This window comes from Salmo salar, chromosome 20 (assembly GCF_965601325.2).
Source record: "Salmo salar chromosome 20, fSalSal1, whole genome shotgun sequence".
Lineage (NCBI taxonomy): Eukaryota > Metazoa > Chordata > Actinopteri > Salmoniformes > Salmonidae > Salmo > Salmo salar.
The window spans coordinates 58,508,299-58,531,676 of NC_138310.1; the positions used below are offsets into that span (position 1 = coordinate 58,508,299).

At 46.1% G+C, this 23,378-nt stretch overlaps 1 protein-coding gene across 2 annotated transcripts in view; it reads left to right on the forward strand.

Moving 5' to 3' along the window:
- The window catches only part of LOC106580942 (schwannomin-interacting protein 1), a 50,788-nt gene that overhangs the window by 9,393 nt on the left and 18,017 nt on the right, over positions 1 to 23,378 (forward strand). Inside the window, exon 1 of one of the 2 annotated variants that reach the window (XM_014162529.3) lies at positions 18,820 to 19,217. The exons of the other annotated variant lie outside the window; for it this stretch is intronic. Coding sequence (XP_014018004.1) covers positions 19,188 to 19,217 — 30 coding nt within the window. The 5' untranslated portion in view covers positions 18,820 to 19,187. Of the gene's footprint in view, positions 1 to 18,819; positions 19,218 to 23,378 lie in introns of those variants that run through there. 2 annotated transcript variants of the gene reach the window in all.

Sequence of the window (23,378 nt, forward strand, 5' to 3'; positions counted from 1 at the left end):
TCTCTCTCTTTGGGATAAGGGGGTAAGAATGCCATAGTACTGAGAGGATAGTAGTGGTTGTCAGTGGTGATTTTAGCATGTAAATCTTGGTGGGGCAAAGTCAACCAATTTGTTTAGATGCATGCCAGCAAAGCCACTACACATAATTTATTATTTTATTAGACCTATGTGGTCTAAAAAGGACGGAAAATACAATCACGAGGATCCACTTTTATAGACAATATATCGACGCATAGACAGCGCATTGCACAAACAAAACAACCCTCGCAATATCAACTAGAATTACATGGGTCTATTACTAAAACTATTTTATTTCTATTTTTATTTTTAACCTTTATTTAACAGGGAAAGTCAGTTAAGAACAAATTCTTATTTACAATGACGGCCTACACCGGCCAAACCCGGACGACGCTGGGCCAATTATGCACCGCCCTATGGGACTCCCAATCACGGCCTGATGTGATATAGCCTGGATTCGAACCAGGAACTGTAGTGACGCATCTTGCACTGAGATCGCCACATCATTTATGCTGCAGCATACAAGGCATTTTTTTGTACTCACTGCTGTTATGCTGTGCTCACTTGAAGGTGTCACGGTGATCCTTCTTGTGGGCATACTTTGTCATCAAAGTCTGACATTCTCTGGAATTATGGTCCTTTCAAGACAACTGGGAACTCTGTTCGGAGTTCTTAGTGTCGGAGCTCTAGAAAGAGGCCAGAGTTCCTGACTTGGAATTCCGAGTTGCATGACCGTTCAAAACGTACAGTATATCTCTCTCTCGGAGGACCTGAGCCCTAGGACATGATGACTCCTTGCTGTCCCCAGTCCACCTGGCCGTGCTGCTGCTCCAGTTTCAACTGTTCTGCATGCTGTTGCACCCTGTTGCACCCTCGACAACTGTGATTATTATTATTTGACCATGCTGGTCATTTATGAACATTTGAACATCTTGGCCATGTTCTGTTATAATCTCCACCTGGCACAGCCAGAAGAGGACTGGCCACCCCTCATAGCCTGGTTCCTCTCTAGGTTTCTTCCTAGGTTCTAGGGAGTTTTTCCTAGCCACCGTGCTTCTACACCTGCATTGCTTGCTGTTTGGGGTTTTAGGCTGGGTTTCTGTACAGCACTTTGAGATATCAGCTGATGTAAGAAGGGCTATATAAATACATTTGATTTGATTTGATACACAGACACACACACACACACACACACACACACACACACACACACACACACACACACACACACACACACACACACACACACACACACACACACACACACACACACACACACACACACACACACACGCACACTTGGTTTGCATAAGGTTTAGTAACACAGGGCCTACTGATAACACCTACAGTTCCTAGACCTTCTCCCTAGACTTAGTATAGTAGGCATTGGAATTGTGATGTCTCTGCGTAGATAAGGAATAGGAAATAGCTGTGAAATCCTGACTGAGCTCCGAGGAGAGATATCAGAGTGGAGACGAGGGTTGGACTTAAACAAGCTCATTTCCTGTTTGAATTTCAACATCCGGAGCACTTCTGCCATTTCCCAACATGGGAATGTCATTGGGATACACAGATCCAGGATACTGTGAGAGGATGAAGACAGCATGTCTTTATTAGAGGGAATGTCTGGTGGGATACACAGATCCAGGATACTGTGAGAGGATGAAGACAGCATGTCTTTATTAGAGGGAATGTCTGGTGGGATACACAGATCCAGGATACTGTGAGAGGATGAAGACAGCATGTCTTTATTAGAGGGAATGTCTGGTGGGAAGGAAAGGGGATGGGAGAGGGCTTCTAACATGTTGTTACATTTTTTGACATCCACTCAGGCGAACCACCAGCCAGACGGAGGAGGGAGAGGGGTGGGGGAGGCCGGCATGGATGGGTTTGGGGTCCTCTGTGGTTTTACACCTCAGAAGATCCTCCGAAAGAGCTGGGCTTTTAGGAGGAGTGGAGGTAGGGGTGTACATATTATTCATGCAGATAGACGATATGCATTTTGATGTGTTATCTACAGTTTGCCACATCTGCATATGCCAGCTACTTGTACTGAACCTCAGCTACGATAGTAAGACCAGACCCTGGGCCACACACACACACCGTTCCCTTAGGTGTGTCCTCTTCCTGCTAGCCGGTCTGCCGTTGTCATGGCAACTTTCTCCACAGTGTTTTGCCGGCTGGCTGGGAGAGGAAGTGTTGATTAATGGGACTGGCTGTGTAGAGCTGTGTGTGCTGCTACGGTATGGCCACCGATCAGTGTGCCAGCCTGCCTGCTGCCCGTACACCACAGAGCCAGTCGGTCTGTTTCTGTGTGACTGTACTATTGGAACTATGAACCACTGTGTTTAGTTACAGGAGACCAGGGGTAGTGTTTCCACTCTCTAACATCTCCCTCTTCCCTCTGGATCTTGGTTAGAAAGAATTTGCGGTGAGGAGGTCGAGGGGTGAGGTGACCTTTATATAATGAAGGCCTAACAGGCTCTGGAGGCACGTGGCAGTTAGGGGCCCCCAAACCAAAACAATAATGTTATCCTTCATAACCAGGGCCGAGGTGAAAGATTCAGAGGCTGTGAAATCATTTACCTCATAGGAAAGGTACTTTAATACACACATCTATATTTAACACTACATTTACATTTGTGAAGGCCTATGGGACACTCATGTCTGAGAAAAGATATACATTTATTCAGACACACGTGCACACACACAGAGATCCAGTCATGCCCTGTGGGTAGACGGTGTGCTCAGTAGAGAAGCTTTGTTGTGACATGCAGCACCCCTCCCATCACTCACATACCAATGGAGGAGCAGAGTGATAGGGAGGGAGGAGCTCAGCCTGAAGCTATATTAATATATACACACACATACACTACCAGTCAAACGTTTTAGAACACCTTCTCATTCAACGGTTTTTCTTTATTTTGACTATTTTCTACATTGTAGAATAACAGTGAAGACATCAAATCTATGAAATAACACATATGGAATCACATAGTAACCAAAAAAAGTGTTAAACAAATCAAAATATATTTTAGATTTGAGATTCTTCAAATAGCCACCCTTTGCCTGGAGAACATGTCTTCACTATTATTCTACAATGTAGAAAAAGTAAAAATAATGAAAAACCCTTGAATGAGTAGGTGCTGTAAAACTTTGGACCAGTAGTGTACACCATATATGCAAGTCTGCACGCACACACATGTAATGTATTCTGTGCAACACATGGCTCAGCATGTGTTCTAACCTCAGTTTTGTGTGACACACACATACACACATAAACACATACACACAATCACACTTGTACATATTTTCCAATGAATGTGCCTTTGCGCTAAATCCCTCAGCATGTATTGCAAGTATCAGCATGAGGCTAGCACATAGATAAAAACACACAGCAACTGTTCAACATGCAAACACACGTTTATGTCTGTTTGTATCTCTGCATGTGTAGCAACATGTCTCACAGGACTCACATCCATATCAGGTCAGCACACACCAAAGAAATGAATATGCACACGCATTTGTACTGACTAATGCATCCAGTTGAGTGTTAAAAATAAATGCACATTGACTTGACAACACACCACACACATCTACCCACATGCACGGACACACATTTATCTGGCAGGGCAGGCAGCATGAGTATGTTTCCCTATCAGGTTTTATGTCAGGATCAGAGGAGAGATAAAAACACCAGCATTTACCATTGACCCTGTTAGATCAGCTGCCTGTGGCTGAGTAAAGTAATGGAAAGACAACATTACAGGGACATTTTCTTCAAGCTGTCGCTATCTACCAGCATGCAGGAGAAACACAGCCTGAATCAACAGAGGAAGAGTGGAACAAGCTGTCCTAGATAAGCTCACATGGCTGAGGAAACCGAAGTATGTGACAGAGATAGCGTGTTGAAGCAAGGGAAGAGAGAGAGGTGGAGAATAGAGCCGTGGAAGGGAGAGAGACTTGAAGGGCTTGCCTTCTCTCCATCTTTTTGTCTGTCTCTTCCTATCTCTCCCTCTCTGTTTGGAAACTGTGATTATGTGGTAGTTGTTTTGTGTCTGAACCCTGCCCTGAGCACTCCAGTACTAACCACTACCCTCAGACTGCAGTCAGCCCTGTGCCACGTTGAGAGAGAGAAAGAGAGAGAGAGAGAGAGAGAGAGAGAGAGAGAGAGGCGGGGGGAGAAGATTGTAGGGTAAGAGAGGTTTCTAGTGCAAGCAGTCATAGAGGATATATAGAATCACAAGCAGTCATAGAGGATATATAGAACCATAAGCAGTCATAGAGGATATATAGAACCACAAGCAGTCATAGAGGATATATAGAACCACAAGCAGTCATAGAGGATATATAGAACCATAAGCAGTCATAGAGGATATATAGAACCACAAGCAGTCATAGAGGATATATAGAACCACAAGCAGTCATAGAGGATATATAGAACCACAAGCAGTCATAGAGGATATATAGAACCACAAGCAGTCATAGACGATATATAGAACCACAAGCAGTCATAGAGGATATATAGAACCACAAGCAGTCATAGAGGATATATAGAACCACAAGCAGTCATAGACGATATATAGAACCACAAGCAGTCATAGAGGATATATAGAATCACAAGCAGTCATAGACGATATATAGAACCACAAGCAGTCATAGACGATATATAGAACCACAAGCAGTCATAGAGGATATATAGAATCACAAGCAGTCATAGACGATATATAGAACCACAAGCAGTCATAGACGATATATAGAACCACAAGCAGTCATAGAGGACATATAGAACCACAAGCAGTCATAGAGGATATATAGAACCACAAGCAGTCATAGACGATATATAGAATCACAAGCAGTCATAGAGGATATATAGAACCACAAGCAGTCATAGACGATATACAGAACCACAAGCAGTCATAGAGGATATATAGAACCACAAGCAGTCATAGAGGACATATAGAACCACAAGCAGTCATAGAGGATATATAGAACCACAAGCAGTCATAGACGATATATAGAATCACAAGCAGTCATAGAGGATATATAGAACCACAAGCAGTCATAGACGATATACAGAACCACAAGCAGTCATAGAGGATATATAGAACCACAGCAGTCATAGACGATATATAGAACCACAAGCAGTCATAGAGGATATATAGAATCACAAGCAGTCATAGACGATATATAGAACCACAAGCAGTCATAGACGATATATAGAACCACAAGCAGTCATGGAGGATATATAGAACCACAAGCAGTCATAGAGGATATATAGAACCATAAGCAGTCATGGAGGATATATAGAACCACAAGCAGTCATAGAGGATATATAGAACCACAAGCAGTCATAGAGGATATATAGAACCACAAGCAGTCATAGACGATATATAGAACCACAAGCAGTCATAGACGATATATAGAACCACAAGCAGTCATAGAGGACATATAGAACCACAAGCAGTCATAGAGGATATATAGAACCACAAGCAGTCATAGACGATATATAGAATCACAAGCAGTCATAGAGGATATATAGAACCACAAGCAGTCATAGACGATATACAGAACCACAAGCAGTCATAGAGGATATATAGAACCACAAGCAGTCATAGACGATATATAGAACCACAAGCAGTCATAGAGGATATATAGAATCACAAGCAGTCATAGACGATATATAGAACCACAAGCAGTCATAGACGATATATAGAACCACAAGCAGTCATGGAGGATATATAGAACCACAAGCAGTCATAGAGGATATATAGAACCACAAGCAGTCATAGAGGATATATAGAACCACAAGCAGTCATAGACGATATATAGAACCACAAGCAGTCATAGACGATATATAGAACCACAAGCAGTCATAGAGGACATATAGAACCACAAGCAGTCATAGAGGATATATAGAACCACAAGCAGTCATAGACGATATATAGAATCACAAGCAGTCATAGAGGATATATAGAACCACAAGCAGTCATAGACGATATACAGAACCACAAGCAGTCATAGAGGATATATAGAACCACAAGCAGTCATAGACGATATATAGAACCACAAGCAGTCATAGAGGATATATAGAATCACAAGCAGTCATAGACGATATATAGAACCACAAGCAGTCATAGACGATATATAGAACCACAAGCAGTCATGGAGGATATATAGAACCACAAGCAGTCATAGAGGATATATAGAACCATAAGCAGTCATGGAGGATATATAGAACCACAAGCAGTCATAGAGGATATATAGAACCACAAGCAGTCATAGAGGATATATAGAACCACAAGCAGTCATAGAGGATATATAGAACCACAAGCAGTCATAGACGATATATAGAACCACAAGCAGTCATAGAGGATATATAGAACCACAAGCAGTCATAGAGGATATATAGAATCACAAGCAGTCATAGACGATATATAGAACCACAAGCAGTCATAGAGGATATATAGAACCACAAGCAGTCATAGAGGATATATAGAACCACAAGCAGTCATAGAGGATATATAGAACCACAAGCAGTCAGGGTTAAACTGATAGAGAGAGATGAAGTGGTATAGGGAGGTAGGGCAGCAGTGTGTGGATAGGCTAGGATCAGGGGGAGGGTGGGAAGGAGGGATAGGTCCAGACCAGGGGAGGACTAGGGGGGTTAGGGGTGGGCAGGGCCATGACCAGGTGCTTGGGTTCCGGTGACTGGTTCAGCCCCCAAGCGTCTGGGACTCTACCTAACCCGCCTGTGTGTGTCAGTACCCGCTCCAGCACGCCCGGCCTCCTACACAGCTCTCACACACACTCCTCACACACTCGCGCTGTGAGCAGACAGCGCTGTCCAGGCTTTAAAGTCGGACCGTTTTCTCTCTCTCCTGCTGTTGCTCTACAGATGTTTATCTTACTGCTTCAAGGTTCTGCTTTTTCTCTACCTTTCCTCTGAGAGATCACCAGCGGCTGGGAAGATTGTTTTTTATTAGTGGAGGAGTTTACAGCTCAATCTTGGATTCCACACAGCAAGTTGGGCAGTACACTCAGGTAAACACAGTACACTCAGGTAAACACAGTACACTCAGGTAAACACAGTACACTCAGGTAAACACAGTACACTCAGGTAAACACAGTACACTCAGGTAAACACAGTACACTCAGGGCAGTACACTCAGGGCAGTACACTCAGGGCAGTGCACTCAGGTAAAGGAACATGTCCACCTCTCATATCAGGGGTGCTCAACTTACTATATATATAACCTTTATTTAACTATGCAAGTCAGATTAGAAAACATTCTTATGTACAATGACGGCCTACCAAAAGGCAAAAGGCCTATAAATGTTGTACTTTGGGTTATAACTTGTTCTTTAGAAATTTGTGTACAAGAATATGGATTTTTCCATACAGTTTCTTTGTAAAGGACTGCAGGTATTTCTCTCTCATAGACCCACTTCAGTGATGATACAGCCCAGCTTTCCATAGTACAAACACAGAGTGAACCTGTGTGTTTCACTGTAGACCCAGCACAGAGAAAGACCACATGCCTTTCAGTAGCCAGAGGGGTGTCTTTTCTTCTCCAGGACTGTCTGCTATGTGGCGTCTAACAAAGAGCAGGTGTGTTCTGGTCTGGAGCGGAGGAGAGGGGGATGATCCCAGCCATGATGTGGTATTACTAGCTGGGACTCAGACTGTTCTCTCTCTCTGTCTAATCCCATCATACCTGCCTGCGCTATATTACGACTACATTACTACCATGGGATGTTTCCATCTGAGAGGGTTTGACCTGACTAAGATGCAGTTTGAACCAATATGTTGTAACTGTGGTAATATAGTCAGTCAGGCTCTGTCCTCTCTTCTCTGTTCTGTCTGCCTGACAGTCGTGACTTTGCAGTGGACACAATCAGAGGTTTGTTCTGTTCAGCGAGGGGTCTGATTTAGCTGTTGGCCTGGAGCAGTGTTTTCTTGTGGTGGAGGAAATGTGCTTGAGGACTAAACCACCTGGCCAGCTACCTCACAGACTTAGACTGTGTCCCAATGACTTGGTTTGTCTGGTGCTAATGACGTTGGCTCTCGAACCGTGTGTGGTCAGCTCTGTGTGTGGTCAAAGAGTGTTGGAGTCAGTGGGTGGGGATCTGTGCTGTGGTCCAGCTGTTCTAACATGACCATGTATCTGACATCACAGCCACACATCTGGACCTGACATTTACATACAAACTTTCACTGATACAATATATAGTATAACCCCCTTCACATACACCGCAGAGAGAGGGAGAGAATACTGTACACACACACACACACCCATACAAACACACACACACACACACACACACACACACACACACACACACACACACACACACACACACACACACACACACACACACACACACACACACACACACACACACACACACACACACACACCACACAAATAGAACAACACATGGAAACCAAAAAGTTGCAGGAAAGTTGCAGAGTCATCAGGTTTGGGTCTGGTGTAAGCGGCTAGACAGGACTGGCACAGGAAACACACACACAATCACAACTGCTCCCAATAGATTTAAAAGTGCAGTACTATCAGTGGCGGTCTCGATGACCCCACCTATTAATGACACACACTCACACAGCTTGACTGGTCTTCCCTTCCTTCTACATTCAATCTATCTCCTGGGGAATCAGTTCAGTGTACACCACATAGAGAGATGAATGGTTATATCACCTGGATAAGCAGTTAGACCCAAGTCTAGGCCACCTATAGAGCTGAGTCTAGCTGTGTAGTCTCTGACCCTACCAGATGTCTGTGACCAGACATACAGCGTAGGGTTGAAGGTCAGGGTAGAGCAGGACAATCCCTACACCTGACCCTGAGAGGAATGGTATGTCCTCTCCTGTGTGGATGATGGTGTGACGTCATCAAGGCGAGCCAGCTGCAGTGCGGAGGCCCGGGCGGTGTGGAGGGAGATTGCAACGCTGGAGACATGGGGAGTGTGGGTAGAGATGGACGGACAGCAATGACTGTGCTGGAACAGGATAGCCCAGAGCTACACATTCCATCAACGTCTCTCAGCGTGCGCATACACACACACTCACACCCTTCCTCTGATTTAGTCACTGTGAGTCACTGAGCTCCTAGAGAGAGCAGAGAGGTGTGGAGCTCTTCACGTCTAAGTCTAAATGTAGATATACAGTACAACCTAGCAGCATACCCAACAGAGAAATGCGTACCTTTTTACTAACCACTCACCTACCCTTGACCGAATGTATTGTAACTAGATCATCCACCCTACTGTATACTCTCCCTCCAGCCAAATACCGTTACCCCGGCCCCACTTTCTCTCCAGTTCCACCCTACTGTATACTCTCCCTCCAGCCAAATACCGTTACCCCGGCCCCCACTTTCTCTCCAGTTCCACCCTACTGTATACTCTCCCTCCAGCCAAATACCGTTACCCCGGCCCCCACTTTCTCTCCAGTTCCACCCTACTGTAAACTCTCCCTCCAGCCAAATACCGTTACCCCGGCCCCCACTTTCTCTCCAGTTCCACCCTACTGTATACTCTCCCTCCAGCCAAATACCGTTACCCCGGCCCCCACTTTCTCTCCAGTTCCACCCTACTGTATACTCTCCCTCCAGCCAAATACCGTTACCCCGGCCCCCACTTTCTCTCCAGTTCCACCCTACTGTAAACTCTCCCTCCAGCCAAATACCGTTACCCCGGCCCCCACTTTCTCTCCAGTTCCACCCTACTGTATACTCTCCCTCCAGCCAAATACCGTTACCCCGGCCCCCACTTTCTCTCCAGTTCCACCCTACTGTATACTCTCCCTCCAGCCAAATACCGTTACCCCGGCCCCCACTTTCTCTCCAGTTCCACCCTACACTCTTAGAAAAAAAGGTTATCTCTAGAACCAGTAAGGGTTATTTGGCTGTCCCCATAGGAGAACCCTATGAAGAACCATTTTTGGTTCCAGGTAAAACACTTTTGGTTCAAGGTAGAACCCTCTGTGAAAAGGGTAGAACCCTTTTCACAGAGGGCTCTACATGGAACCCAAAACAGTTCTACCTGGAACCAGAAAGGGTTCTACCTGAAACCAAAACGGGTTCTCCTACGGGGACAGCCAAGTGTACTGTTTTCCACCTGGTTCTCTGCCCTCCCTGTCTCCCCCTTTCTCCCAGTCCTGTTAATGGCTAATTGTATTTTTCCTCAAGCTGTCAGAGTACATTACGGCCCACTGTTCTCAGAACAAGCAGAATACAGCAGGAGACCATTTTCTCTGCATCTCCCGCCTCCCCCTCTCCCCTTAAGAAAATGTGGGCTGGGAGGATGAAAGGGTGGAGGGGCTGTGAGTGGCAGAGCATAGTGCGGAGGAAATGGGGATTTATGTTGCTGTTAAGAGCTGATTTATAGCTCTGTATCACCCAACTTTCTGCACAGTCACTGCAAACCAAAGAGGGAGAGAGTGAAAGAGAGGGAGGGAGAGAGAGAGAGAGAGAGGGAGAGAGTACTGTTTTACAGCTTGAAAGAGAGGGAGGTACCATAGATTAACATCACAAAATATGAAAGAGAGAAAGAGCAAGGCCCTATAGCTTTATAGCATGGGAAATGAAAGAGCAAAGCAGAGGGAGAGAATAGCAGCATGGTTTTAGCTCAAAGAGAGAGTTGAAACAGCCATCCATCACCTTGCTGTCAGTGGGTATTACACTAGAACAAAGGGCAGAATCAGGCACAGTGGTTTGTGTATGTTTGTTCTCTCTCTCTGCCCCCCCCCCCCCCCCCCCCCCCCCCCCCCCATCTCAATTCAATTTAAGGCCTTTATTGGTATGGGAAACATATGTTAACATTGATAATATACAAAAGTGAAGTAAACAATAAAAATGAACAGTAAACATTACACTCACATAAGTTCCAAAAGAATAAAAACATTACAAATGTCATATTACGTATATATGCAGTGTTGTAACGATGTACAAATTGTTAAAGTACACAAGGGAAAATAAATAAGCATAAATATGGGTTGTAATTACAATGGTGTTTGTTCTTCACTGGTTGACCTTTTCTTCTGGCAACAGGTCACAAATCTTGCTGCTGTGATGGCTCAGTGTGCTTGTTCACCGAGTAGATATGGGAGTTTATCAAAATCGGGTTTGTTTTAGAATTCTTTGTGGGTCTGTGTAATCTGAGGGAAATATGTGTCTCTAATATGGTCATACATTTGGAAGGAGGTTAGGAAGTGCAGCTCACTTTCCACCTCATTTTGTGGGCAGTGTGCACATAGCCTGTCTTCTCTTGAGAGCCAGGTCTGCCTACGGCGGTCTTTCTCAATAGCAAGGCTATGCTCACTGAGTCTGTACATAATAAAAGCTTTCCTTAAGTTTGGGTCAGTCATAGTCTCTGTCTCTCTTTCCCTCCCTCCTCTATGAGCAGCCATGGGTGGATCGCTGCGGTGCTGGTGAATTGGTGGGGTTGTCTGTGTTAGATTACAGAGTGCATTGTGTGTGTGTGTGTGTGTGTGTGTGTGTGTGTGTGTGTGTGTGTGTGTGTGTGTGTGTGTGTGTGTGTGTGTGTGTGTGTGTGTGTGTGTGTGTGTGTGTGTGTGTGTCTCTGAGCTGAGCTGAGGTGGCCTGAGAACCAGGCACTAGGCAGGGGCTCCCAACTGGGTCTGTTTATACCAGGCTAAAAATAAAAGTCCTGTTCAGAGCAGACACACACACACACAGACTCTATCCCTGCCAGAATTCCTTGCTAACGCAGGGCAACTCTTTAAAGAGACGGTGTTCTTTTTTTACACACAAACTCAGGAGATGTTTTCTATCTCTATGTCTTTCTGTATATCTCTCTCTCTCAACAAGATCTCTTGGTTTCCCTTTGAAATTTGACGCATAATGGATGAACGTCTATTTGTTACGCATTTATTCCGCGTGGTTACAGGGTTAATTCCGCGTGGTTACAGGGTTAATTCCGCGTGGTTACAGGGTTAATTCCGCATGGTTACAGGGTTAAAACAGAAACAACTCAAAGGGTGTTCTGGGGGAGGTGTGGCGGTTAGTCTGGGAGACCATGAACCTTTAAGCTCCCACTTCCCTATTGTGGGATGGCTATTTGTAATGGCTGTCAATGGTATTACATGCCTATGATTGAAAACAATTGGGGAAAAAAGACAAGGAAAGAAATACCCACCAATAAACCAAAATAATACAAATAAATAAAAGAAGTCTCCTTGTAACAAAAAAAATACTTACAAAAATATTTGGAATAATAAAGAAACATTTGAATAATAAAAAATAGTTTAGTCCCCCAAATAAAAAAACTACTGAAAGGGTTAAGTTGAGGTATTAATTCTGAGTGGTTAAGGTTAGGTATTAATTCTGAGTGGTTAAGGTTAGGTATTAATTCAGAGTGGTTAAGGTTAGGTATTAATTCAGAGTGGTTAAGGTTAGGTATTAATTCAGAGTGGTTAAGGTTAGGTATTAATTCAGAGTGGTTAAGGTTAGGTATTAATTCGGAGTGGTTAAGGTTAGGTATTAATTCCGAGAGGATAAGGTTAGGTATTAATTCCGAGAGGATATGGTTAGGTATTAATTCCGAGTGGTTAAGGTTAGGTATTAATTCAGAGTGGTTAAGGTTAGGTATTAATTCCAAGAGGATAAGGTTAGGTATTAATTCCGAGTGGTTAAGGTTAGGTATTCATTCCGAGTGGTTAAGGTTAGGTACTAATTCCGAGTGGTTAAGGTTAGGTATTAATTCAGAGTGGTTAAGGTTAGGTATTAATTCAGAGTGGTTAAGGTTAGGTATTAATTCTGAGTGGTTAAGGTTAGGTATTAATTCTGAGTGGTTAAGGTTAGGTATTAATTCAGAGTGGTTAAGGTTAGGTATTAATTCAGAGTGGTTAAGGTTAGGTATTAATTCAGAGTGGTTAAGGTTAGGTATTAATTCCGAGAGGATAAGGTTAGGTATTAATTCCGAGAGGATATGGTTAGGTATTAATTCCGAGTGGTTAAGGTTAGGTATTAATTCAGAGTGGTTAAGGTTAGGTATTAATTCAGAGTGGTTAAGGTTAGGTATTAATTCCGAGAGGATAAGGTTAGGTATTAATTCCGAGAGGATATGGTTAGGTATTAATTCCGAGTGGTTAAGGTTAGGTATTAATTCAGAGTGGTTAAGGTTAGGTATTAATTCCGAGAGGATAAGGTTAGGTATTAATTCCGAGTGGTTAAGGTTAGGTATTAATTCCGAGTGGTTAAGGTTAGGTACTAATTCCGAGTGGTTAAGGTTAGGTATTAATCCCGAGTGGTTATGGTTAGGTATTAATTCCGAGTGGTTAAGGTTAGGGCTATGGTTTGGGGAAGGCTTAAAACCAAATAATTCAAAACAGCATGCTGTTTCCATCAACTATCATCAAGTATTCTCATGGATTGCTAGAGCATTGTGAACTGTGGTGGCGCAGTGAGCTACTGGAAGCAGCATGCTCTGCGTTCGCGCCCAGTGCTGGGCAATCTTTTTTGTTTGTTGCGAGCCCCGACGAAGGCTTATATTGACGTTTTCAGGCCCTTTTCAAATCTCTATCTATTTCTCTCGCTCTCTCTCTCTCTATCTCTCTCTCTCTGTGACTGTGTCTGTTCTTTCGTCCTCTCCCTCCATGTGTGTGACAGCATGTATATGAGGGTGGTAGCCAGGTCATAGGGAGAGCTTCATCTGTCACTGCCACACTGAACACACAGAGCAGATGCACTGTAGCCATGACACACCCTCAACATGGCTATACAGCCTGTTGACCGGAAAGAGACATTCTGACAGACTGGCACCCAGGCTATACAGACTGACTATACAGCTTGACCATAACTTCACCACAGACTACTTGCTTTAACCTTTAATTACCAAGACTTACAAGACCACTCTGACCCTTACTCCCCAAAACCTGACTAAACAGGGAGCTCACAGGGACCATGGGAGATTCTCAATTGGTTTTGCTAACTCCTCTGTCCCCATCTTCCCTCTTTATTGAGAAGAGGAGGGGAGGAGAGGAAACGTGGAAACAAATGCACTTGTATGAAATGAGACTCTCCCGCTCCACACACACGTCATCGGGCAAATGACATTTACAGGGGTGGAATCCCCAAATAAATGTGTAAAGTGATCAAAACACTCTCCTCGACCACTCAACCATTTATCGGTTTTCGGGTCACAGAGGAAAGAGGACAGAGGAGTTGAGGAGAGGACGGTCTTTTGCCCAAAAGAGAATCTCCCAAAGCAATCACTGTAGCCCACTACTAACAACATAACGAACCCACGAGCCAGAAAATAGTTTCTATTCTATTATGAGATGGAGAATCCTCTGTTATGTGTCCAATTGTGAAACCTCCATGTAGAGTGACTCTTCCAGAGACATACACATTGAGATCAATGTTCTCCGCTCTGTAGTCCTAGCCAGGCTGTAACTGAAGCCACACGATCAGAGAGAGAGGGGGAACGAGGGAGAGAGCTCATTACTGAGGGGAGTCTCAGTCAGGCTCCTCGCCTCCTGCTGTGACTCACTTGTTAAATATTCAGTGTTTTTTACGCTGACAGAAAATGTCAGCTCTCTCAAGGCATCTGTGCTCCTCTCATCCAGCTGTGAGGAAGGATGGAGGGAGGGAGGAAGTGAGGGTGGAGGGAGGGTGGGTGGGTGGGTGGGTGGGTGGGTGGGTGGGTGGGTGGCTGGGTGGGTGGGGTGGAGGGAAGGTGGGTTAGAGCAAGGGTGGGATGGAGGGATGGTGTGCGTGCAAGAAGATGCAGAAGGAGATAAACAGAGAGAGAGGAAACTTCGTTCAATAAATGAATTAGATGTTCTCTCCATTATGTTATGTGTTTTAATATTGGAACAGCACAGTGATAGCCTAGTTATGATCATTACCCTACTGACTCCCAAACCTAACTGGAACCATTAGATCAGATCAGACCTGGGATCAGCTAGAGCCAACTGGCTCTGTCCTCTCATCTGGTCCACAGTTCTATGTCATAGGGCCATCGATCAGGTCAGATCAGACCTGGGATCAGCTAGAGCCAACTGGCTCTGTCCTCTCATCTGGTCCACAGTTCTATGTCATAGGGCCATCGATCAGGTCAGATCAGACCTGGGATCAGCTAGAGCCAACTGGCTCTGTCCTCTCATCTGGTCCACAGTTTTATGTCATAGGGCCATCGATCAGGTCAGATCAGACCTGGGATCAGCTAGAGCCAACTGGCTCTGTCCTCTCATCTGGTCCACAGTTTTATGTCATAGGGCCATCGATCAGGTCAGATCAGACCTGGGATCAGCTAGAGCCAACTGGCTCTGTCCTCTCATCTGGTCCACAGTTTTATGTCATAGGGCCATCGATCAGGTCAGATCAGACCTGGGATCAGCTAGAGCCAACTGGCTCTGTCCTCTCATCTGGTCCACAGTTTTATGTCATAGGGCCATCGATCAGGTCAGATCAGACCTGGGTTCAGCTAGAGCCAACTGGCTCTGTCCTCTCATCTGGTCCACAGTTTTATGTCATAGGGCCATCGATCAGGTCAGATCAGATTGGGGCTATTTCTTATTTCCACTTGCATGTGTGTATCTGTTCCGCACCCTCAGAAACAAGGAGGTGGAGGAGGTGGAGGAGGAGGTGGAGGAGGAGGAGGAGGAGATAGAGGAGGGATGAGAGGAGAGAGGCAGAGGGCTGGGCCTGCTCCTTGGAACTACTCCAACACTGACTCCACTGCATTATGCGGGGACACACACACACATATAGATGTACACACACTCTCAAAGAGATTACAACATACTCTAAAACACTTACAGTGCAGAGTGCAGACATTCTGTAGCAGTTTGAGTCAGAATCTACAGATTGTAGTCTCTAGATTAGAACCTCTATCTAGGCTACTCCCTGTTGGTTTGGGATGGGTTGGGCCGTAATCTGCTGCCAATAGGTATAGTAGATAATCAGATCTTTGGATATTTGTGTGTGTGTGTGTGTGTGTCTGTGTGTGTGTGTGTGGGTGTGTGTGGGTGTGTGTGTGTGTGTGTGTGTGTGTGTGTGTGTGTGTGTGTGTGTGTGTGTGTGTGTGTGTGGGTGTGGGTGTGGGTGTGGGTGTGGGTGTGTGTGTGTGTGTGTGTGTTTAGGATTCGTATTCCTACTGTGTTTTATTAGTGTAGTATAGGTATTCTAGAAAGGGAGCAGTGAGCCTTTTGAAGTAGTAAAATGCTGATGGTTAGTGCTACTGAAACACTGTTAGTGCTACTGAAGCAGCTGTAGTGTGTAGTGTTCCTCTCTACTCTGTCTTACTGGACTTTCTACTGTAAGCCCAGAGGGCCACTGTTAACCCTGTTGACACTTCCAGACCAGAGTCAACGATCCAGAGCCTGGCCACTCAGATCAGACCAGGAACAACATCGATCTACTTCCAGGTTATTAAACCCTGGACTGGGCTTATCGGGAAACGGCACCATTACCTAACAGAGATCAATAACAGACAGAATGAGCGATCTCTCAATCACATACTGGCGAGGGCATACGGTGTGGGAGACATCTGTCTATCTCTGACTGGAGAGAGGATGGAGGGAGGGAGAGAGAGAGATCATTGGATGGATGGAGAGAGTGTTCTGTCCTTCCGCACAGTAGCCAAGCTATCATTTCATCATGGACTACCAATACAAAACAATATACTTTGATCTAGAAGGTTTGTTGAATACTCTGCAAAATAGTGGCGAAGATAAAGGCGACGATAATGGCTATTTTGTTTGGTTTTTTGCATTGTTTGTAAGTTATTTTGTACATAAAGTTGCTGCTACCATCTCTTATGACCAAAAAAAGCTTCTGGACATCAGAGCAGCGATTACTCACCTCGAACTGGACGAAGAGTTCTTCTTTAATGAGTCCGATGCGAAGGATATACTGCTTTCCAGAGACCAGGCACAAATCCCTGTCATTTGTGTGAATAAAAAGTGGAGATACAGAGGGAGAAGGTCAGGGGGCCTTGTGAGGTTTGAGTAAATCACCACTACCATTGGTTCTATTGGCCAGCGTGCAATTACTGGAAAATAAACTGGATGATCTACGGTCGAGACTATCCTACCAACAGGACATTAAAAACGGTAATATCTTAGGTTTCACCGAGTCGTGGCTGAGCGACGACATGGATAATATAGAGCTGGCTGGGTTTTTGGCAGGACAGAGCAGCTACGTCTGGTAAGACGAGGGGTGGGGGTGTGTGTCTATTTGTCAATATCTGATGGTGCGCGATGTCTAATATTAAAGAAGTCTTAAGGTATTGCTCGCCTGATGTAGTCCCATAGGGTGGCGCACAAGTGGCCCAGCGTTGTCCGGTCCCAGGACAACAACCTCTCCCTCAATGTGAGCAAGACAAAGGAGATGATTGTGGACTACAGGAAAGGAGGGCCGAACAGGCCCCCATAAACATCATCGGGGCTTTAGTGGAGCGGTCGAGAGTTTCAAGTTCCTTGGTGTCCACATCACCAACAAACTCTCATGGTCCAAACATACCAAGACAGTTGTGAAGAGGGCACGACAACACCTTTTCCCCCTCTGGAGACTAAAAAGATTTGGCATGAGTCCCCAGATCCTCCAAAAGTTCTACAGCTACACCATCGAGAGCATCCTGACCGGTTGCATCACTGCCTGGTATGGCTACAGGTAGTCCGTACGGCCCAATACATCACTGGGACCAAGCTTCCTGACATCCAGGACTTATATACTAGGCAGTGTCAGAGGAAGGCCCCAAAAAATGGTGAAAGACTCCAGTCAACCAAGTCATAGACTGTTTTCTCTGCTACTGCACGGCAAGCAGTACAGGAGCGCCAAGTCTAGGTTCAAAAGGCTCCTTAACAGCTTCTACCCCCAAGACATAAGACTGCTGAATAATTCATCAAATGGCCACCCAGACTATTTACATTGACTGCTACTACTCGCTGTTTATTATCTATGCATAGTCACTTTACCCCTACCTACATGTACAAATGACCTCGACTAACCTGTACCCCCCCGCACACTGACTCAGTACCGGTACCTGCTGTATATAGCCTCGTTATTGTTATGTCATTTTGGAGGGATAGAGGGAACGGTAGAAAGAGGAGAGTTCATCCAGGGTGGCCTTCCCTGCTGGTGGATTATAGAGAGGCCATCTGTTCCAGACAGATTATAATCCTGTACCACAGGGGGACCGGAAGAGGGAGAAGGACGGAGAGGGACAGAGAGGAAAGGAGCTACACCCAAACAGACACATATATCCTGTTATGGTCATACACACCAACGCTGAGGAAATAGTCAACTATTCACAAGTAGTGAAAAGCTGTGAATATGATGTGCTGTTTGCCATTAGCCATACATTCAAACAGTTTTCTGTTTTTAAAGGCACCATGCAGACTTTTGATATTCCCCAAATACTGTAATTAGGTCATAGATAACAGTATTAAGATAGTGTCATAGCACTTAGAGAAGATTTAGAGATGAAGATGAAAGGTTTTTGGTATGGGAGTCACTTCTCTTCCTCCCCTCTCTCACCTTTCCTCTTCCCCCTTTCTTCTTTTCTCACCCCCTCCTCCACCTTTTTTTCTCTCTCTGTGGGACGTTTCCACCTCTGTAGACCAGCGGAAGGTCACCTCCCCCTCTGATCCCGCACCCCGCCCCCCTGTCTCCCCCCTCCCTGTTCTACCACCCCATTGGCTGACTGTGTCTGTAATGATTCACTCTGCCCCTCCCCCGTTCCGGCAGGGAGAGAGACGGCCACAGATTCACTCTCCTTTCTGTTTCTCCTCCTCTTTCTCACTCCCCTCCCTTTTTTTTGTTCGCTCCCACCCTACCTTTCCCTCTCTTTTGGAAAAGAAGTGATCAGATCCTACCCTTCTCTCAGACAGACAGACAGACAGACAGACAGAGTGAAAGAGAGAAAAAGAGAGGACACTACAGAGGAGAGGAGCAGCTATATCAGTAGCAGCAGGATCAGTAGAGAGTGAGACCAGAACACAGACATACAGTCAGTCTCTCTCTCTCTCTGGTCTCTCTGTCCGGATTGGGACTGGGCTGGATCTCTCCCCCCCTCTCCTTGCCAGAAAACTGCAGCAGTTTTGGGAATCCTCACCCAATCCCATTCCCGTTGTCATTCCCCGAGGCGCAGCCAGCCTGCACCTGTCTAGGATGCTGTGAAGGATGGTTCACCAGGAAAACTGTTCTCACCAGGTAAGACAGGACTCTGACTGAGGCTAGCTGGGGCTAGCGCTGAGGCTAGCTGGGGCTAGCGCTGAGGCTAGACAGAAAGCTGTTAGTATAGTAGAGGATGTGTTATGTTAGCTGTTGTGGAGCAGGCAGGCAGGTCAGGGCTTTGCTGCTCTGGGGTTGAGCTTGCCCCTCCAGGGGAGAAGATATTGCAGTAGGACTGGTATGCATGTGTGTATTCCCAAAGGTTTCCATCATGTAATACTGACTGACTGTCATTAGTGGTCGTCGTATCTTGCAGAGGTTTGTTTGTCATGGCTGTCAGGCACATCCCAGTGGGGTTTGGTGTTTGTATTATGGGATGGGTCTGGGAATTGGATGTCTAGGGCGGTTGCTAAGCGCACATTTGACTTCAGGGAATAATGTCCCTCCTTCTCCCCCCTTTCCCCTGGGCTGAGCCTGATCAATAGATGTCTGGGAAGGGTGAGCTGTTTCTGTGTCTGTGTCTGTCTGTCTGTCTGTCTGTCTGTCTGTCTGTCTGTCTGTCTGTCTGTCTGTCTGGTCTGTCTGTCTGTCTGTCTGTCTGTCTGTCTGTCTGTCTGTCTGTCTGTCTGTCTGTCTGTCTGTCTGTCTGTCTGTCTGTCTGTCTGTCTGTCTGTCTGTCTGTCTGTCTGTCTGTCTGTCTGTCTGTCTGTCTGTCTGTCTGTCTGTCTGTCTGTGTGTGTGTGTGTGTGTGTGTGTGTGTGTGTGTGTGTGTGTGTGTGTGTGTGTGTGTGTGTGTGTGATGTGAGAGTGCGTGGGTGGGTGGGTGGGTGGGTTGGAAATGGCACCTCCAGACTGCGACAGAAGTGTCCCACTTTACTTAATGAGTAATGGGAGGAATGATTAGACGAGTGCAGCGTTAAAGTAGTGCAGTACATCACAGAGGTTTACTCTCCTCATAGCAAGAATATAGACAACATGGCTGTTGTAATGCAGGGGAGAGAGGGGAGGAGGAGGAGGAGGAGGAGGTGGAGGAGGAAAGGACGTAGATGGAAAAATCAAATGGAGACGATGGAGTGGGGTGCAGCAATGAAGGAGATGAAACAGGAGGAGTAGAGGGGGAGAAGGTGGGTCTTGGATGAAGGGAGAGGAAAAAGGGAGGAAGAGGAGGATTTGAAAAAGAGGAGAATGTGAGGGAGGAAGAATAGAGGAGGTGGAGAAAGGAATGAGATGGTGGTTAAAAACAAGATAGTTTTAGAAGAGAAAGATATTCAGAGAAGGAGGGGGAGAAGGGGGAATAGAAGGAGAGGAAGGAGTAGAGAGGGAGGAGGAAGAGAGTATAGATGAAGAGCTGTGTGTGTGTGTGTGTGTGTGTGTGTGTGTGTGTGTGTGTGTGTGTGTGTGTGTGTGTGTGTGTGTGTGTGTGTGTGTGTGTGTGTGTGTGTGTGTGTGTGTGTGTGTGTGTGTGTGTGTGGACCTCTCCTCTGAATGTCCCTGGTATTGTAAGAAACCATACTGGCCAGTGAATGCCCGTCCACAGCTGCTCTGATCTGCTCTATTGATCATTACATGACGTTACACACTGAGCTAAGAGCTGGTCCACAGTCAGTTTAGCTGCCTATGGGGGTTTTAGGGGGGTTTTATCCTTAGAGCAGTGAACAGACGCACTGCTTCTAACATGGCATATTTATCTGTTATGCATTGTTAATCCCCCATGTGGCTCACATCACAGGGGTGTGTGTGTGTGTGTGTGTGTGTGTGTGTGTGTGTGTGTGTGTGTGTGTGCGTACGTGCGTGTGTGTTGTATAATGGGATAAGGATTTCCTCAGTAAGTACGCCATGTTTATTTGGAAATAAAAGATAGATTAATAAATGGAGGGGAACAGAGACAAGAGAAGACTGCAGAGTAAAAACAGAAAAACATGAACAAGAAACAGAATAGGAGGAATAGGCAGAGAGCAAGATTAAAAACGAGAGATGAGAGTGGCACACGATTAAAAAATGATCAAAACAGAAATAAAGAGCGATGGAGAGCAGAAAAAGAGAGAGAGACTGATCGAGAAAGAGAGGTGCTGTATATCAAGAGGACTAATGGTGAGACAGAAAGAAAGAGGGATGGAAAGGAGAGATACTGTCTATCCAACAACAGGAAGCAGGTTGTACAGGTGACACATTTATCAGAATGCAGCAACCACTCTAAAACTCTAAAACCCTTGGAGGCAGTGGACCATATCGCGCTTTGCTTTATCATAGGTGACAGGTTTAATACTCATCACTGCATCCTTTAATGGCCGGTTGGCTGGAACTCTATAAATTCCTGTAGATTTCTCCTTTTTTGTTTACAAAGCTTCATATCCCAACATATCTCACTTCCCTCCTAAAGTATCAAAATACGAAGCACCAAACCCACTCACAGGTTAACTCTCGAGGTCCCTCGTGTCTCTACTGACCTTTGTAAATCAGCCTTTAGTTTTACCGCCGCCGTCTTGAGTCCGTGGTGCCAATAGGGCCGTTTAGAACGCTAATGAGGGAGGAATTCACTGAGCTTTACAAGTGTTTTGGTTGATAGTAATAATTGATTGGTGTTGGTGAAATGTAGTGTATCTGTAACTGCTATATCTAGTCGTTTATGTTGTTCTGTTTTATTGAATTATCGTGTTGATTTGTGAATTGTTTGTTCTCAGGGAACCATTTAGAATGAGGCTCTAGTCTCAATTGGGCTCCCGTGATTAAATAAAAGTTAAATAAAAAATATATGGACAGGGGAAGAGAGGGATAGAGGAAGTGTTAGAGAGAAAGAGCGAATGAGTGATAGAATAGAAAGAGAAGGCAGTCTGGAACAGAACAGGGGACCCAAGCTCTGATAACACTAACTCTCTGGAGACCCCTCAATTAGACTGGTTACCAGGCAACCGCCAGCACCCCTCTCACTAGCCCCATCACACACACACTGGAGAGAGAGAGAGAGGAGGAGAGGGTGGAGAAGGGGAAAAGGGAGATGGTATGAGAGGGTAGATGAGAGAAAGAGGGAAGAGGACATAGGAGAGGAAGGAAGAGGAGAGGGGACGCGGGTAGAGACAGAGGGGACAGGGAGTGGTTGTCTCTTCTCTTGTGTCTGTCTCTGTTTGGTTGGTGGTGGTGGTGGTGGTGGGGATGGTGGTGGTGGTGGTGGTGGGGATGGTGGTGATGGTGGTGGTGGTGGGGATGGTGGTGGTGGTGGTGGGGATGGTGGTGATGGTGGTGGTGGGGATGGTGGTGGTGGTGGTGGTGGGGATGGTGGTGGTGGTGGTGGTGGTGGTGGGGATGGTGGTGATGGGGATGGTAGTGGTGGTGGTGGTGGTGGTGGGGGGGGTGGTGGTGGTGGTGGTGGTGGTGGTGGTGGTGGTGGTGGGGATGGTGGTGGTGGTGGTGCTGATGGTGGTGATGGGGATGGTAGTGGTGGTGGTGGTGGTGGTGGTGGTGGGGATGGTGGTGATGGGGATGGTAGTGGTGGTGGTGGTGGTGGTGGGGGGGGTGGTGGTGGGGATGGTGATGGGGGTGGGGATGGTGGTGGTGGTGGTGGTGGTGGTGGTGGGGATGGTGGTGGTGGTGGTGCTGATGGTGGTGATGGGGATGGTAGTGGTGGTGGTGGTGGTGGTGGGGGGGGTGGTGGTGGGGATGGTGATGGGGGTGGGGATGGTGGTGGTGGTGGTGGTGGTGGTGGTGGGGATGGTGGTGGTGGTGGTGGTGAGGATGGTGGGGGGGATGGTGGTGGTGGTGGTGATGGTGGTGGTGATGGTGATGGTGGTGGTGGTGGTGGTGGTGGGGATGGTGGTGGTGGTGGTGCTGATGGTGGTGATGGGGATGGTAGTGGTAGTGGTGGTGGTGGTGGGGGGGGTGGTGGTGGGGATGGTGATGGGGATGGTGGTGGTGGTGGTGGTGGTGGTGGGGATGGTGGTGGTGGTGGTGGTGAGGATGGTGGGGGGGATGGTGGTGGTGGTGGTGATGGTGGTGGTGATGGTGATGGTGGTGGTGGTGGTGTCTAAGGTGTGGTTCTCGGAGGGGGAATCCTTTATTCTTCCCATCCTTTCATCTCCTTCTGTTTTGGCTGTGGTTGTGTTGTGTTTTGGAGGGGGAGGAGGGCGATAGCAGCATGTGTCCTGTGGGTCTTTGTCTGGGGCGATTGTTGTGCTCCCCTGCAATGTTTTTTATGTCTGCTTTTGT